This window comes from Danio aesculapii, chromosome 4, assembly GCF_903798145.1.
Source record: "Danio aesculapii chromosome 4, fDanAes4.1, whole genome shotgun sequence".
NCBI lineage: Eukaryota > Metazoa > Chordata > Actinopteri > Cypriniformes > Danionidae > Danio > Danio aesculapii.
The window spans coordinates 524,362-541,925 of NC_079438.1; the positions used below are offsets into that span (position 1 = coordinate 524,362).

Sequence of the window (17,564 nt, forward strand, 5' to 3'; positions counted from 1 at the left end):
TCTAGAAGATTCCAGTAAATGGTTAGAGGCCAGACTGCTTTACTACAGAGAGCTAGGCTATTATACCTCTAACTATACCGTACATACAAAGCAGAGATAGGCAATAGCTCTTGTCATAAGCATACGGTACACATCAGTGTATGTGGAGTACCCATTTATAAACCTATACCATTGTATTTATCACATGCGCTTAATAAACTGGGACCAAAATAGGTCTGTTGTCCAGTTGGGCTCCACATTAGACCCAATCATATCATATGTGAGATTCATATGATAGGCCCCATGTGTAACCTGTGGGCAAACACATTTGAGATTCAGAGATTCACCCAAAAAACGTACTATTTACTATATCTCAAGTGGTTCCATGCCTTTATGAGTTTTAAGAGAATTTCATTTTTAGGTGAACTATGCCTATAAGCCCATATGAGGCCCACATTGGACCCACTCTGCAATGCTGACTGGGTAAGAGTGGCATTTTTGCTTTTCAGACTTCAATTATAGTCTATTATCACTGGATTTTCTCTTCTTTCCTGGGTAGTAGTTCATCATGGAAGGCAGCCCGTATGGGATGGATTATTTAGGCAGAAATCAGAAAACTTTGCAAACCAAATGCTGCTCCACAAGTCTAAAGGTAAGATCATATATCACAAGTCTGTAACTACTATTTGATCATCAATATTTTTTGGAAAAAAATGTTAACAAAAGTATTTCTTCTACCCTTGTCTCTAAAAAGATCTTTATTGGTGCACTTGCCTTCTGTTACTTCTCTAAATCCCTGACGGGGTTTTACACCAAAAGCACCATCACTCAGATTGAGAGGCGGTTTGAGATCCCGAGCTCCACTGTTGGCATCATTGATGGCAGCTTTGAAATGGGTGAGTTGAGGTGCATTGAGGTGCAGTGTGAAATGAGGGCAGAGGTTCAGGCAGTAGACGAGTACCTGAATTACTGTTCATAAAAATGTGACAGTTGATTGATGGTATCCTATGAAATAATGCAAAACTTGTTGACAGTGTAATTTGCTTCCAGGTAATATGCTGGTCATTACCCTGGTAAGCTATGTTGGTGCTAAGTTTCACAGACCCAAGATCATTGGAGCAGGGGTTCTGCTGATGGGTATAGGAACACTGTTGATGGCTTCACCTCATTTCATTATGGACCGGTGAGTTTCGCATAATGTATACTTATACTTGGTTTCAAGAGTTCACACTTAGCTCACGATTTATACATACCTTGTTTGGCGTGCTGTCCCGGGAGAGAGCCCTGAGCTCAAGGTATCCTCGAGCCCAGGGCTCCCTCCTTTCACAGGGCGAGGGGAGACTGAGCTCAGGTCGATCTGAAACTCCCCCGCTGCTGAGGCCAAGGTGAACTTCCTGAGAGTAAGACATAAGAAAAAAGATTTAGGCTTATTTTATCTATAATATAGAGCACATTTGGATGGTGGGAGGAAACCAGGGAACCCGGGGAAAACCCACGCGGACACGGGGAGAACATGCAAACTCCGCACAGGAACACCAGATGGCCCAGTGAAGACCCAACGCCATTGGTATTCTTGCTGTGAGACAACAGTGCTAGTCACTGAGCCACCGTGCCGCCCATTCTGGATACAGGTGGAAGAAGGGGAGGAGGGGGGTTTCTTCCAGACGAAGATAGTTGTAGAGAGGAAATGGGGATATATATAGTGACTTGGGATCCTTTGATTGGAGGATCATGATTAGCCAATGTGGACCAGCTGGGTCAATCATGAGCACATGCTCCTCTCGAAATTAGTTTAACATTTAAACTTCACTTATTAACAATAAGAAATAAAGGTCCACTCTTTAAAAGTGTGCTTTCTTTAGGATTCATATTTGGAGTTTTGTACAGCATGTACTGTTTATGTGTCTGTGTTTTCTAACAGGTACAAGTATGATACAGCTGCCACCCATACTAATGATGCTGGTAATTTCACTGTGATCTCTACATGCTCATCCGACTCTCAGGAAACTCTTCAACAGCCTTTCTCTGGTAATTCATCATGTGTGGAAAAACATATGAGATATTTTAATTGTAAAATGCAATGCCTAATGTTCACACTGTATGTATTATCTAGGATGTCAAACAGAGGAAGCTGAAAGCTCACCCTTGTGGGTGATCGTGCTTTTGGGAAACACTATGCGTGGGATTGGGGAATCCAGCATTGTCCCTCTGGGAATGTCATTCATAGATGATTATGGACAGCCAGAAAACTCTGCTTTTTACATTGGTGAGAAGATTGTTATTATTAATATCACTACACTCAAATCAATATACCTACAGTGGTCTAAGTGTTGCCCTCTTGCTGATTTCGTATTTCTTTGGATCTTTGTCACACTTTAATAATTTAAATCATCCAACAAATTTAAATATGAGTCAAAGATAACAAAAATAAACACATCATGCAGTTTTGAAGTGAAGGTTGTTATTACTAAGGGAAAGCAAAATCAAGAACTTTGAGTGTTAGACAATGGAACTGAAACGCCTGGTTTTAGACCCCAGTAATTCATTAGTATGGGCAATTCATCTTGGGAATGACAGACACAAGTCTTGCACGGTGACCAGAGGGATTTTGAGCCTTTCTTCTTGCAGAATAGAGGCCAGGTCACTACGTAATGCTGGTCGAGGAAAACAGTTCCTGACTCGCTTCTCCAAAACACCCCAAAGTGGCTCAATAATATTTGCATTTGATAACAGTGCAAGCCATTGAAGACACTCTGTCACCAGTCCTGCTGTGTGTATTGGTGCATTATCATCCTGATACATGGCACCTCCTTCAGGATACAATGTTTGAACCACTGGGTGCACCAGAATGGTTGGGTAGTCTTTGGCAGTGATGCACACATCTAGCACAAGTATTGGGCCTAGGGAATGCCATGATATTGCAGCCCAAACCATTACTGATTTACCCCCAGGCTTCACTCTGGGAATGGAACAGTCTGGGTGGTACGCTTCTTTGGGGCTTCTCCACACTATAACTCTCTTGGTTGTGGGAAAGATTGTGGAATTGGACTCATCAGAGAACAATACATGTTTCACATTGTAAACAACCCAAGATTTTCGATGCTGGCACCAATAAAACTGACGTTTGGCCTTGACATGAGTAATCAAAGGTTTGGCTATAGCAGCCTGGTCATGTATATTGACCCTGTGGAGCTCCTGATAACCAGATTTGGTGGAAACAGTGGTTGAGTGCAAGCAGAGTTGAGTTGCGGCAGATCTTGTGTTCTTTGGATCCAATCCAGGATAGCACCTGGACATCCCTTTCAGACAGCTTTCTCTTCTGTCTACAGTTACTCCGGTTGTATGTGGTTCATCCCTTTAGGAATTTTGGCTCTCCCATCTTTGCAGAATTGTTGTAATTCAGCCACATTGGAGGGTTTTCAATCATGAAGCACTTTGTCATGCCATAGCATCCCGATTGGATTCAGGTCATGACTTTGACTCCACTTCAAAGTCTTCATTTTGTTTTTCTTCAGCCATTCAGAAGTGGACTTGGTGGTGTGCTTTGGATCATTGTCCTGCTGCAGAACTCAAGTTTGCTTTAACTTTGAGTGGCTGGACATTTAACTGTTGGTATTCTTATTCTGAAATGTTGTGTTACTTTTCCGTCATACATACTGGGATAAGACACTGTCCAAAAAATTCAACTTTTGTCTCAGTTTTGTCAACCCACAGAGTATTTTCCCAAAAGTCTTGGGGATTATCGAGATGTTTTCTAGCAAACAGAGATAAGCCTTTATGTTCCAGTGTTTTTTTATGGTGGAGTCATAAACACCCACCATGGTAACCAATGTCGATGAGTTGTCGCTGAACTCTTGGGGTAATTTTGGTCAGCCGGCCACTCCTGGGAAGGTTGTCCACTGTTCCAGGTTTTTGCCATTTGTAAATACTGGCTCTCACTGTGGTTCCCTGCAGTCCCAAAGCTTTAGAAATGGCTTCATGACATTTTGGTATATTTTAATTAGTTTCTTTCTCATTTGTTTAGAATGTTTTAGATCTCTGCATGAAATCTAGCATTTTAGGATCTTTTGGTCTACTTCACTTTGTCAGGCAGGTCCTATTTAAGTGGTTCCCTTAATAATAATAATATTAATAATAATAATAATAATAATAATAATAATAATAATAATATTTCAAAACTGCATGATCTGTTTAATTGTGTAAGTTATGACTAACACCTAAATTAAAACAAACAAACAAAAAAAAACGATATCCATTATGTGATTTGATCAATTCTCCTTTTTTCTGTAGGTTGTCTGAACACACTTGGAGTGATTGGGCCAATTTTTGGTTTCATGCTTGGATCTTTATGTGCTAATCTTTATGTGGATATTGACTCCGTGTATCAAGGTGAGATAGAAATTAGCATACGGCTACTTTACAGGACATTAACAAATATATTATAAAATTTCAATATTACTGTACCAAGAGAGTACTTTATAAACCTTTTCCCTGCAAGTGTTTTTAAACACACACACACACACACCATGTGTGCGCTTCCCAGGAGACCCAGAAGTCACTTAAACATGCAGTATGCAAGTCTGACACCCAGTGGTTGAGCTAGGTAATGCACTCCTGGTTCAAAACACATTTTCACTCGGCTCCTCCTCTGACTCCACAAAGTGCAAGTTGCCAGACTGACGACACCAACAGGAGTGTGCCTGTCTGTCAAGCCTAAAGGCTGATTTAACTCGTGTTTTAAATAAAAGCAACGGCATAGGATAGAATAAATATTTTCCATTGAATTTTGTTTTTGTCAAATTTTTTAATTATCTATTTTAGAAATGACTTCTGTTTTTTGCACCTGAACAACAGAAAAATATGACAATGATCTCCAGGTACACCTCATGTGGTTTATTCAGCGTTAAATGATAATAATGTGAGTTTGAATGCCATTTTACGTGACATGTATTGCCATACTACTGAAAGCAGCAGCAGATAGTTCACCTCCGATCTTAAAAAAACAAAATCATTTTAAATTTAACTTTAAAACTGTAATTCAGTGCAAGCCAACACATATCAGTGATTCAAAATGTACATTGAATGTTGTTAAAGAGGTGTAATACATGCTAATTAGATTGTAAACCTTAACATTTTGTTGGAATGCAGTGATTTAAATTTCTGTCGTGTTACATCTGGTTTTACCAATACTGGATTGTGGCTGGAAGGGCATGCACTGAGTAAAACATATGCTGGAATAGTTGGTGGTTCATTCCGCAGTGGCAATCCCTGATAAATAAGGGACTAAGCTGAAGGAAAATGAATGAATGAATGAATGTTATGTCTGATGCAAACAGCCAAGTTGCTCATCACCTCATATTTTGTCACGTAGGACACATGGTTGCTATGTAACCTGCTCATCTAATGTTTACAACCACCTTATGTGGAACTCTAAATCTGCATCTTAATTCAGAGACTGCTACTGTGCACCGGAGGGTTGTTTGCGGACGTGTACTTTGAGAGCCTTCCTGACTGAATGAATCAAATACGAGGTTTTCCACCAAGGCATCTTGGGGTGCTGAAATATAATTGGGTAAACTGACAATGGGTGTGTTGAAGCAACCAAAACAAAGACAGACATTCCAACATGATCACACATTTTCAAAGCAGAACAAATAACTTAGCATTGTTTTTCAGATAAACAAATATGTTGACTTAGGATGTTTCTTAAATATCTAAATGTGACTGAGCGCGAGTGATTTACATGTTAAGTCAGTGCAAAGGCGCGAATAGACATCCTGCGGCGCGAATGAAGTGGCGCGAGTTGCTAATTTTATGTGATTGATGCACTTAATGCGGGAATTGCTCGAGTTCGAAAATCTGAACTTCAGCGGACATTCGTGCGGCGTTAACCAATCAGGAGCTTTCTCTAGTGGGGGTGTGATTATGACAGCGCCGGTTGTTGGTGTCCCAAGAGGAAATCCTCCTGCCGACACTGACAACAGTTCATCAAACTGGGCTCGGCTCAGTCAGAAGCACCGCTGAAATCTTCCATCATCCAGGTTAAGTTTCTGGAGAAGTTTAGGAGCTCACAGAACTGGGGGCACCTCAGAAAGGATCTAGTGGACTCAGACACGGCACCAAAGGTGTCCCAAGAGGAAATCCTCCTGCCGACACCGACAAATCTTCCATCATCCAGGTTAAGTTTCTGGAGGAGTTTATGAGCTCACAGAGCTGGGTGCACCTCAGAAAGGATCTAGTGGACTCAGACACGGCGCCAAAGGTGTCCCAAGAGGAAATCCTCCTGCCAACACCGACAAATCTTCCATCATCCAGGTTAAGTTTCTGGAGGGGTTTATGAGCTCACAGAGCTGGGTGCACCTCAGAAAGGATCTAGTGGACTCAGACACGGCGCCAAAGGTGTCCCAAGAGGAAATCCTCCTGCCGACACCGACAAATCTTCCATCATCCAGGTTAAGTTTCTGGAGGAGTTTATGAGCTCACAGAGCTGGGTGCACCTCAGAAAGGATCTAGTGGACCCAGACAAGGCGCCAAAGGTGTCCCAAGAGGAAATCCTCCTGCCGACACCGACAAATCTTCCATCATCCAGGTTAAGTTTCTGGAGGAGTTTATGAGCTCACAGAGCTGGGTGCACCTCAGAAAGGATCTAGTGGACTCAGACACGGCGCCAAATGAATCAACGCTGTTTTTCAGCCTTCATAAAGCGCATAAACACAGTTATTCTCTCAAAAAAAATCAATGTTAGCCATTTAGCAACGAAGCTAGAGTCACCGGGCAGACAGAAGCCCTGCCTATCACGTGAATCTGCATCTATTGCTTAGTGAATTTGACGCACAAATGAAGTGGATTTGTTGCACGAATGAAACGAGTAAACTCCACGAGTAAACTCAACAACTTCATTGTTCACGCATCTATTTACGTGCGGATAGCGCGATTTATCGGCGCATCTGGTGTGAACACAGCATGATAGAGATTAAACCTAATCCACGGAACATTTGTGCCCTAAAACTTCCACAATGCACCATGTTAGCTAGATGATCTACAACTTTTTATTTGCTTTGTGATAGTTTTTCATGAGTCTTTTTAAAATCTGAACAGTTAAACTGCTGCTGTTCTTCATAGAAATTCTCAATGTCCTGCAGATTCTTCAGCTGTCAATTTTTCCAGTAGTACCATCTTTTCACATAGTGGACAATTCAGGGAATCAAACATAAACATGACAATATATCAAATATACATCTTAACTATTAAAATGCTCACTGATGCTCCAGAAGAAGCATGATGCATTAAGAGCTGAACAGTCCATTTATTTTAAGAGCAAGGGAAATTGTACTTAATTTGTCTTCTGAGAAACTGAAGGGCAGCAATAAATGGAAAATGACATATTTGACAATATATTCATCTAATAATTATATTATTTACATATTCTCATCTTATTATTAGCAAGTGTAAGCATCACACCACAGGACTCTCGCTGGGTTGGGGCTTGGTGGTTGGGTTATGTGGTGTCTGGCCTATTGAATCTCCTCGCTGCTTTTCCTTTGTGGTTCTTTCCAAGAGCTCTACCTGAAAATTCTGACATTTCTGAGCTAAACCACCCCCCACAACACCACAAAACCACACCCAGCCTTACCGAGATAGCCAAAGGTATGGCAATTTTATATAGCCGCCTCCTCTGACGATGTAAAAAAGCACTTTCATATTGTTAAAATTGTCCTTATTTACTTATTTTCTAGATTTTCCGCCATCCTTTAAGCGTCTGCTTACCAACAAGATTTACATTTTGTACCTAGCTCACAGTATTGTGGCATTCAATGACTTTGCCATAGGGGCATCATACACACCGAAGTATCTGGAACAGCAGTTTGGACAAAGTGCATCCAAAACCAACTTTCTCATAGGTGACAACTATGAAGGTTACTGGCATTTTACTTTATTTTCAGTCTGTTTAAACTAATTGTTTTAATTATGCTGTATTCAGGAGTGACATCTGTGCCAGCAGTGGCTGTGGGTATTTTCCTGAGTGGGTTGATGATGAAGAGATTTAAATGGGATCTGCTTGCATCTGCAAGAGTGAATTTGTACACTGGTGTTGCCATGTTGTTTTTGGCCATACCTTTCTTTGCTCTCCGCTGTGAAAACCTAGATGTCGCAGGGGTTACAGTGCCCTATCAAGGGTAATTTTATTTCTATGCAGCTATTTAATCTATTAATTTTAAAATCACTCGTACATTCTAGAATGACATAACAATGAATTGTTTATGTGGCAGATCTACAGAAGTTCAGGATATAAGTGACTTACCCCCTTCTTGCAATGCTAACTGTGGGTGTCCAGACATCAAATGGGATCCAGTGTGTGGAGAGAATGGAGTGACCTACATCTCACCTTGCCATGCAGGCTGCAATTCCACCCAGGGTGCAGGATGGAATATGGTGAATGCAGTGAAAAACAATCTTTCACTCTTCTTCAATTCTTATTACATGTTTGTTAGTCTACTTATCTCTTTCTTGTCTTGTTTCCCTTTGTCAGACATTCCATGACTGCAGCTGTATTCAGAGCTGGGGACTGAGCATTGGCAACTCCTCTGCAGTTCTTGGGCAGTGTTCACGAGATCCCAACTGCAACAGAATGTTCTACATCTATCTGGGATTGCAATCTTTGGCCTTCTTTGTGTACAGTCTTGGCACTGTTCCTTTTTTCACCATGTCTTTAAGGTTCTGTTTAACTTCTTTCTTTAAAAAAATAGTTTTCATAATGTTTTGCATCTTAAGCATAAATAGAAAGCCTTACTTTTATGTCTACACTGCCACCAACTGGCATAACTTTGCTCTAGCCTTGTTGCTATTGTCAATTGAACATTTACATCAGGGGTGACCAACCCTGTTCCTGGAGATCTACCTCAATGCAGATTTCAGCTCCAACCCATATCAAACACACCTGCCTGTAATTATCAAGGGCTGTTCAGGTTCTAATTAATTGGTTCAGGTGTACTTGATCAGGGTGGGAGCTGAACTCTGCAGGAAGGTAGATCTTTAGGAACAGGGTTGAGCACCCCTGATTTACATGTTATCTAACGAAACAAACTGTTGTTCTCCTAGGTTCAATAATACTAATTCATTCATGTTGCCTCCCTACTAAAAAAACTGGTTTTAGCTGATCGACCAGCCTGGTTTTAGAGGGGTTTTGGCCATTTCCAGGCTGGTTTCCAGCCATTTCCAGCCTGGTCTTAGCTGGTCAGGCTGGGAGATGATCAGTTAAAACCAGCTTGATTAGCCTAGCCAGGCTGGGAGCCCAGACAAAACCAGCTATGTCCAGCTTAAACCAGGCTGGTTTTAGCTGGTCATTTTCCAGCCTGACCAGCTAAAACCAGACTGGAAATGGCTGGAAACCAACCTGGAAATGGCCAAAACCACTCTAAAACCAGGCTGGTGAACCAGCTAAATCCAGCCAACCAACCTAGGCTGGTTTAAGCTGGATTTTTTAGCAGTGTTGACAGCAACTTGAAAATGTTGATGGAAATGATGCCACTAAGAGTGTCTTTTGAGTGAAAAGGGGAAGGAGAGTGAGAAAGAGAGCAAGTTTAACATGACAGATGAACAAATGGGGCATATGTTTGAATTTGACCTACTGATACAGATACATGGCGAATGTTATTACACGCGAAACAAAATTAACTAGAAAAATTAAACTTCACTTGACTGGTCTGGCAAGACTAGACAGGGCAAGAAAATGCAGGAGCAAATATGCAAGAATACAACAACTGGCACAGGACAGCAAACACAAAGCGCTAAAGGAAGCAATATCAAGAAACGAGCAGGTGAACTGAATTAAGACACATGTTATAACAAGATAGCGTGGACTAGACCAGGGGTTACCAATCTCCGTCCTAGAGGACCAGTGTCCCTGCAGAGTTTAGCTTCAACTTGCCTCAACACACCTGCCTGTAAGTTTTAAGTATACCTATTAAGACATTGGTTAGCTTGTTCAGGTGGGTTTGAATAGGGTTGGAGCTAAACTCTGCAGGACACCAGCCCCCCAGGTGACCCCTTGACTAAACAATAGACAGGAGAGAACATGGCACAAAGAGATAAAAGCATAGCCATGTGCTCAAGTCAAACAGGACAAGAACACTCAGACAGTAAGGACACTCATAGACCAAGTGTCCACATGAAACAAAACAAGATATGTGACCACATGTAATCAAGAGCCACGTGCTACACACAACACCAACACAAAACTGAACATGAAACACAATTACACTACCATGTGCAGCATGGATGTTTGGGTCTCAGATCCAAACCAAAACCAAGCACCAAAACCGTACAGCATGCCGCAGATGAGACTGCATACTCACTACAAGTGTAACAGAGGACAGCTAGTGAAGCACTGTGCAGGTAAACCTCACTCCTCTGAACTCGAAAAGGTGCTCTAGTGACAGACGCTGGTGGCCATGGTTTTTAGCCACTTTTTTAGAGCAACCAACTCCCATGCCTGGAGTTTCCAGTTCGATCTCAGCCCAGAGCGGATTTGGGGGTCTAGGACTGGCGGGGTTACATTGGTGCCATAACCCTGATGAGAGTGAGGTTTAGGTGGAAGTGCTATGCAGGTGAACCACACTCCTCTGAACCCGAAAGCAGATGCTGGAGACCATGGTTTTTAGCCTCCTTGTTAGAGCAACCGACTAACATGCGGAGATTTGTCAGTTCGATCAGAGCCCAGAGCGGGTTTGGTGGTTAAGGACCGGCGGGGGTACATTGGTGCCATGACCTGGATGGGAGTGAGGTTTAGAGAGAAGTGCTGTGCAGGTAAACCTCACTCTTCTGAACATGAAAAGGTGCTCTAGTGACAGACGCTAGAGGCCATGGTCTTTAGCCTCCTTGTTAGAGCAACCCCCATGCGGAGAGTCGCCGATTCGATCCCAGCCCAGAGCGGGTTTGGTGGTCTTGGACTGGCAGGGTTACATTGGTGCCATGACCCGGATGGGAGTGCAGTTTAGGGCGAAGTGCTATGCAGGTAAACCTCACTCCTCTGAATCCAAAAAGGTGCTCTAGTGACAAACACTAGAGGCCATGGTCTTTAGCCTCCTTGTTAGAGCAACCGACTCCCATGTGGAGAGTCGCCAGTTTAATCCCAGCCAAAAGCAAGTTGTTTGGTCTAGGAACGATGGGGTTACACAAATTAGATAATGTCTTTCAAGATGTATTACGTGGTAGGGGAAACACTGAATTAAGAGCCATTTGTGTAGTAAGGCATTTGTGTTCAAAGGCTAAAAAAGAGCAAGCTAATATAAAGCAACATATGGCTTTGTGCGAAATGCTGGAGTTAAACTGGAGTTTATACCAAAATGCTTATTCAGAACATGTTCCTGCAGGATCGTGGATCCTGAGCTGAAGTCTCTCTCTGTGGGAATGTTACTGTTTGCTGTAAGAGTTTTGGGTGAGTTTGTATATTTATGTATTCGCTTTCTTGTTCTAAATCCCTATTCATGCCTGGTACAGCATTGTTTATGATGCAGTTTATCTTTTTTAAAGGTGGTATTCCTGCACCCATTTACTTTGGTGCTCTTATTGACTCTACCTGTCTGAAATGGGGCCAAAATAAATCTTGTGGAAGAGGTGCCTGCAGAATTTATGACATTGAGACATTCAGGTGAGCTGAACTAATATTTTAACTCTATTCTATTCTACATAACTTTAATCTCTAACCAATTCATACTAAACTATTTTTGGCCTCCATAAGGTTCCTCTTTCAGGGACTGACCATCGGTCTTCGAGTATTAGCCTATTCCCTGCTCTGGATAGCCACAATAGAGATAAAGAGAAAAATGAAGAATGATAAACAATTGTCGAAAGACACAGAACTCCAAAAGTCTCCATCCAAAGATTCAGCAGGCAAGAAGACTGTACAAGTAAAGTAGAATGCCCACAACACACACTAAAGAGCGCTCTACACATCACATCTGCCACTGAACCAGATGACAAATCCCATCATGTCCAGCAGTCACACACCAGTTTCAGCTTACTTCCTGATTACACACACACAGCTGCAGTTCATCACCATTGATTACATGGACTATATAGATACCATCCTCACACATATCCATTGCTGAGTCTTGTTATCTGTAGTGAGCGTTATGAAATATTATCCTGTGCTATCTTGCTGTGTTTTTGACCGCTTTTTTGTTTACTGTTTATGCTTGTTTTGCCGCCTGCCTCAACCTCTTCACCTCTTGCAACGACTGCTCTTTTGGATTACCTTTATGCTACTGTTTGCTCCTGCAGATGGTAGATGGCTGGACAGATGGAGAGTTTGTATGGCATGAGTGTGAATCAACAAGGGCAGACACAGATATCAAATTTTGTGTGATTAGTACAACTGTGTAAGAACAAAATTACAAGAGCGTGTAATGAAGGTGTTTGTTCAGCACAGCAGCCTCAAGGTACACAGCAGCACTGTGGGTCCAGCGGAGGAAGAATGAACTCCGGACCTTCTTGAACTCAAACATTTTATACTGTTTTAGTTTACTGCGTCTTAATGTTAATAAAGTTGCTCCTTGGCTGTTAACACAGCTGTTCTCTCTATTTAATACAGTTTTAACCACACAGTATAAGATGGTTCTCTGTGCCCCACACCCATCCCCATTCTACCATTTTGCTCAAGACGTGATCTTCTCAAATAATGCAGAGACAACAAATTGTTGACTTGTATTCCTAATCATTATTCAGCCGTTTTGGGAAATGAGCATCAACACACCATTTAGATTGGAAGTTTGGAAGAGGCAGACTCATTTCTTACAACTGGAATTTGAGTAAGCTTTATTACATCAGATGTTACCAGGGATTAAATGAGTAACCGGTATTTTGTAATATGCAGCAATTTTATAATACTTTACGCTGAAATAATTGTAGAAATCACGTAAAGCAACTCTTAATTTGTCCACAAGGGGGCACTACAACACTTGTACGAAGAGCACCTGTGTAATTAGAGTTTGTGCTGGTGATAAGAGCAAAGTGTTCATGACTGATTTAAATCTATGCTTTAACTGTGTCGGTGGATTCATTGTGTTAACTGAGGTCTTGTAACAAATAACATGAAAATAAATGATGCGTTTGACATGCCTACTGAAAAAAACAGCTTAAACCAGCCTAGGCTGGTTGGCTGGTTTTAGCTGGTCGACCAGCCTGGTTTTAGAGGGGTTTTGGCCACTTCCAGGTAGGTTTCCAGCCATTTCCAGCCTGGCCTTAGCTGGTCAGGCTGCAAAATGACCAGCTAAAACCAGCTTGACCAGCCTAGCCAGGCTGGCAGCCCAGCCAAAACCACCTATGTCCAGCTTAAACCAGGCTGGTCAAGCTGGTTTTAGCTGGTCATTTTCCAGCCTGACCAGTTAAGACCAGGCTGGAAATGGCCAAAACCCCTCTAAAACCAGGCTGGTCAACCAGCTAAAACAGCCAACCAGCCTAGGCTGGTTTAAGCTGAAATTTTCAGCAGGGATGTTGCTAGCAATCAACTTTAAACTCATGTTATGACCAAAACAAGGAGAAATAAACAGAAATTAAATGGTAAAAACCTTTAACATCTTGTGCACGAACGTTATTTCTATGTCTAACAATAAAAATATACATTAAATATATAGGCTTCCTTTTTAAGCTTACAGACTTTGCATCATTTGATCATCAGACAACTGCTTTTCAAGACATGTTTTTGCCTAGCATTCACTCTCATGTAAACATTGACTTTTACAATCTAAAGAAGCAGTTTCTTTTAACTTGATGCTCAGCACTCATGCTAAATGTTAACTATGTTATGACTACATTTTAGTGTGTTTATCTTTTTTGTAGTGTGCCTAGGTAGTGAAATCTGTCAGATTTTGACACACTTGACATCCTAGCGCAGCCATTTACTGCGCATTTCCAAGAAATTGTCATAAATGTTAAGCTGACTGAACCCTTAAGAAATTGACACTATCCATACGATCCCATTGACACACAGCATACTGTTTCCCGCTAAGTTTAAAGTTACAAAAGAATTACAGTGTAAACCACAAATCCACATACACACACTGTGTGTGAATTTGAGAGAAATGTTTTTAGAGTTAAAGACAGTTCACCCAAAATAGAAAATAATGTCATCATTTACAGACCCTTTACTTGTCCTGAACACAGGGCCGGCCCGTGGCATAGGCAGTATAGGCAAATGCTAAGGGCGCCGTACGTCCGAGGGGCGCCAGAAACGTGGGAAGAGAAAAAAGTGTACTTAAAACTAGTTGGTACTATGACTTCAGAAAAGAATAAGGCCACATTAAATGAACTGCATAGTGCATAGAACCAGTGTCCAGGCATGAAGTTGGTTCGACAGACGCTTCCAGCACGGGCTGGGGAGCCATGTGTTGCGAGCATGCAGCTGTGGGTCCTTGGAGAGGAACCCGGCTGCATTGGCATATCAATTGCCTAGAGCTGTTGGCAGTGTATCTCCCTCTCCGCCATTTTTTACTGGTGATAGAGGGGAAACACGTGCTGGTCAGGACAGACAGCACAGCGGCGTCATAGGCGGCTGAATGCTGCTTGGCATTCACATCCCTGGCGAGCTCAACCGTGCAGCCGTTGTGCTCTAATGGCAACTCACACGCCCACATAAGGCTGATATAGGAGTGCGTCGGAGAAGCCCGGGTCGACCTGTTTGCTTCTCCCAAGACCAATAGAGGCAGCATTTCAGTGTTGATAATGGCCTTTTTGGTAAACATATCATTAACATTTTCCTTTGAATACTGTATTATATGCTATGCTATACTATAGAATGCAAAAGTATCTGGATGCAGCCTTTATGATGCAAGCTGAGATTGCATTACTCAGTGATGCAATGTCAGACCCAATGCACTCAAATGGAGACGTCACTGTGAGGGGTGGGGTTAGGTGAGCCCATTAAAAAGCATTGGATGCAGCTCAGATTGCACTGCACCAGGTCTGCTTCCAGACCCCTCTCAAATACTGTAACAAATAACACCTTAAATAATTTGATAAAGAAGTCTGTGCATGCAAACCTGTAATTTACCACAGTTATAAAGTGCTGGAACAGTTTGAAATTGCCCCTGAAAAGTGCTTGAAAAGTCCTTAAGTTTGACTTGGAAAAGGTGTGAGAATCCTGTGTCTAAGTTATGGCCCGTTTCCACTGAGTGGTACGGTACGGTTTGGTTTGGTACGCTTTTATAGCCGTTTCCACTGTCAAAAAGAGTACCGAACCGAACCGTACCACTTTTTCGGCACCCTTTCGAAAGGGTACCAAACACGAGAAAGGGTACCAAAAGGCTAATATAATTTGGACTAATATGAACCGGGAATGACGGAATTACTCTCTAACAGAGGCTACATGTGCTGCTGAAGATTACAGACACAGATGAGAGGTTCACACTGACTGTAGGCTATATTTTGTGTTGTTTTGAACCTAAATACTGACAAAAAGTCTGTTGTGTGTAGTTCTGTAGTTGGTAACATATTGGAGACTGTAAGAGGCTGTATGTGTTTTTATATGTTAATTTATTTAGTTATTTAATATAATTACAGACGTTACAGTAGGCTGTTTCGCACTGTCTTTGATCTGCAGTTATAATCAACTCATGTTCATTGAAAAGTTAGTAATAAACATTTATACACAAGTATATATATGCGTGTAAAGCATCTGTTTTGTGAGAAGTGCTTTTCAAATGATATGTAAGTGACCCGTACAGCTTTATTGTAGACATTTCCTCGAGCGAGAATGACATCGACTGAAACTTTCTGTCATACACCACGCCCACCAAAAGGGTACCCTTGTTAGTGGAAATGCAAGCCTGATAAAGGCGACCCGTACCAAACCGAACCGTATCAGTCAGTGGAAACAAGCCATTAGAGTATAGGTCAGAATAAGCTCATTGTCCCTCAAACACACCCAAAACTTTAAGTTTGATTAACCAATGAGATGTAATTTAATTAAATATATGATTCTGGTTGACTGAAGCGTTTAATAATTATTATTAATTTTACAAACTACTGAAAAAATGTTTTGAATTTTAGAAAATTGAATTTGCCGTTCTGAATTTCTTCATCTTGAACACTTGAAGTTTGAAAATACATCAATAAAATCTGCCTTAAAAATCAGTTGTCTTAAACTTCATCTATTCAATATTCAAGTTAAATATTAAAGTTATTCAATTTTATCAGCACAAAATATTCAGTTTTATTAAATTACAGTTGTCAAAAATTCTGATTAACACAAGTCAAATTCAGATTGTTTTGGCATATTTTAAGCTTCATAGATTATCAGGTGGGTTTCTGTAATGACAGACTGGATGTCAGGCAGCCGCCAGAGCCACCCTGTTCTCCCGTACTCACGAACGTCCGCTCACAATCACCTGATTACTGATTACCATCACCTGCGCGCGCACACACACACACACACACCATGTATAAAGCATCTCCACTCACTCTGTCGTCCTGAAACTCACCCAGTCTTCTCCTGGTTCCATTTCCAGCGAACTCTGGTTCTGTCTGCTCTCGCCAGTCCTTTGTTTACATTGACTGCCACTTCCTGGATTCCCTCGTGTGCCTCTGCAACAGACCTCATGAACTCTCTTCTTTCCAGCTAAGACTTTATACATAAAAATCACCATGGTTTTGATTTATGCAGCAATTTGGTAATCCTTTTTGCTGTAATAACTTTTATGATAAATAATAACTTGTGCTATATGAATGCTTAATGAATGACTTCATGAACTGTCAGCTAAATTGTTATAGGGCACACACACACACACACACAGAAATGATTATAGAGTTAAAGAGACAGCTCAAAGTTGAAAATTGTCATCTATTCACTCTTGTTCCAAACTTATTTGACTTTATTTATTCTTTTGAACATAAAAGTATATATGTGTGCTTCTAATACCATAGTATTCATCTTCCTACTATGGAGGTCAATGGTTCCAGGTTTTCAGCTTTCCTCAAAATATCATCTCTTGTGTTCAACATGATAAAGAAACTCAAAGGTTTGGACCCAATGGGAGTTAATAGTGAGTTTGGGTGAACTGTAGCTTTAGTAAAGTTTTTGCATAAACTGGATAGAGTGGATATTAGTTCACCAAATCTACATAACTGTTACATTTGTCTCCCTGTGGTTAAATCTGCTTGCAGCTGGCTGTAACGTATAGAGCTCCTTTGTATCAGGCTTTATCACACGTGATTATGAAGATCAAGAGCATTATAACTAGGGCCAGACGGAATCTGCGGACGTTTTTTGCTATTTCTGCAAAGAATTTTGGTAAAAATCTGCGGATATCTGCTGAATTATTTTGGTAGAATCATAATTAAAACCTTTTAATATGTGAAATAAAAAATTATATATTCTTAACTTGTATTTAATGTTTAAAATGAAAATCCAATTAGATCCACTTTATTTGGTAAACAAAGCAAGTCTCTCATATAATATCTCCACTAAAAGACAGAAAATATTACTGTACAAACTGTATTGTACATAAATCAGATGAACATTTTCATATTAGTCAATTTTATCACTGGAATCAATTTAAAAACTGATTAAATATAGATTTACACACATT

General features: G+C 41.1%; 1 protein-coding gene across 1 annotated transcript; it reads left to right on the forward strand.

Annotated features, from left to right (window-relative positions):
- Nucleotides 1-392: 392 nt before the first annotated feature.
- On the forward strand, nucleotides 393-12,503 carry LOC130222722 (solute carrier organic anion transporter family member 1C1-like). The gene is made up of 15 exons (XM_056455250.1): nucleotides 393-462; nucleotides 542-631; nucleotides 734-875; nucleotides 1,030-1,162; nucleotides 1,901-2,007; nucleotides 2,093-2,245; nucleotides 4,270-4,368; nucleotides 7,423-7,626; nucleotides 7,716-7,880; nucleotides 7,961-8,156; nucleotides 8,250-8,412; nucleotides 8,510-8,694; nucleotides 11,352-11,416; nucleotides 11,512-11,629; nucleotides 11,720-12,503. The coding sequence occupies exons 1-15, from the start codon at nucleotides 424-426 to the stop codon at nucleotides 11,895-11,897; spliced, it is 2,037 nt and encodes a 678-aa protein (XP_056311225.1). The 5' UTR covers nucleotides 393-423; the 3' UTR covers nucleotides 11,898-12,503.
- The last annotated feature ends 5,061 nt before the right edge of the window (nucleotides 12,504-17,564 follow it).

Bases quoted from the DNA above. Each gene is read 5' to 3' on its own strand.
- LOC130222722 (XM_056455250.1), top strand. From the start codon at position 424: ATGAGGCCCACATTGGACCCACTCTGCAATGCTGACTGG. The intron at 2,008-2,092 runs GTAATTCATCAT...TGTATTATCTAG, and splicing joins TCTTCAACAGCCTTTCTCTG to GATGTCAAACAGAGGAAGCT. The intron at 8,413-8,509 runs GTGAATGCAGTG...TCCCTTTGTCAG, and splicing joins AGGGTGCAGGATGGAATATG to ACATTCCATGACTGCAGCTG.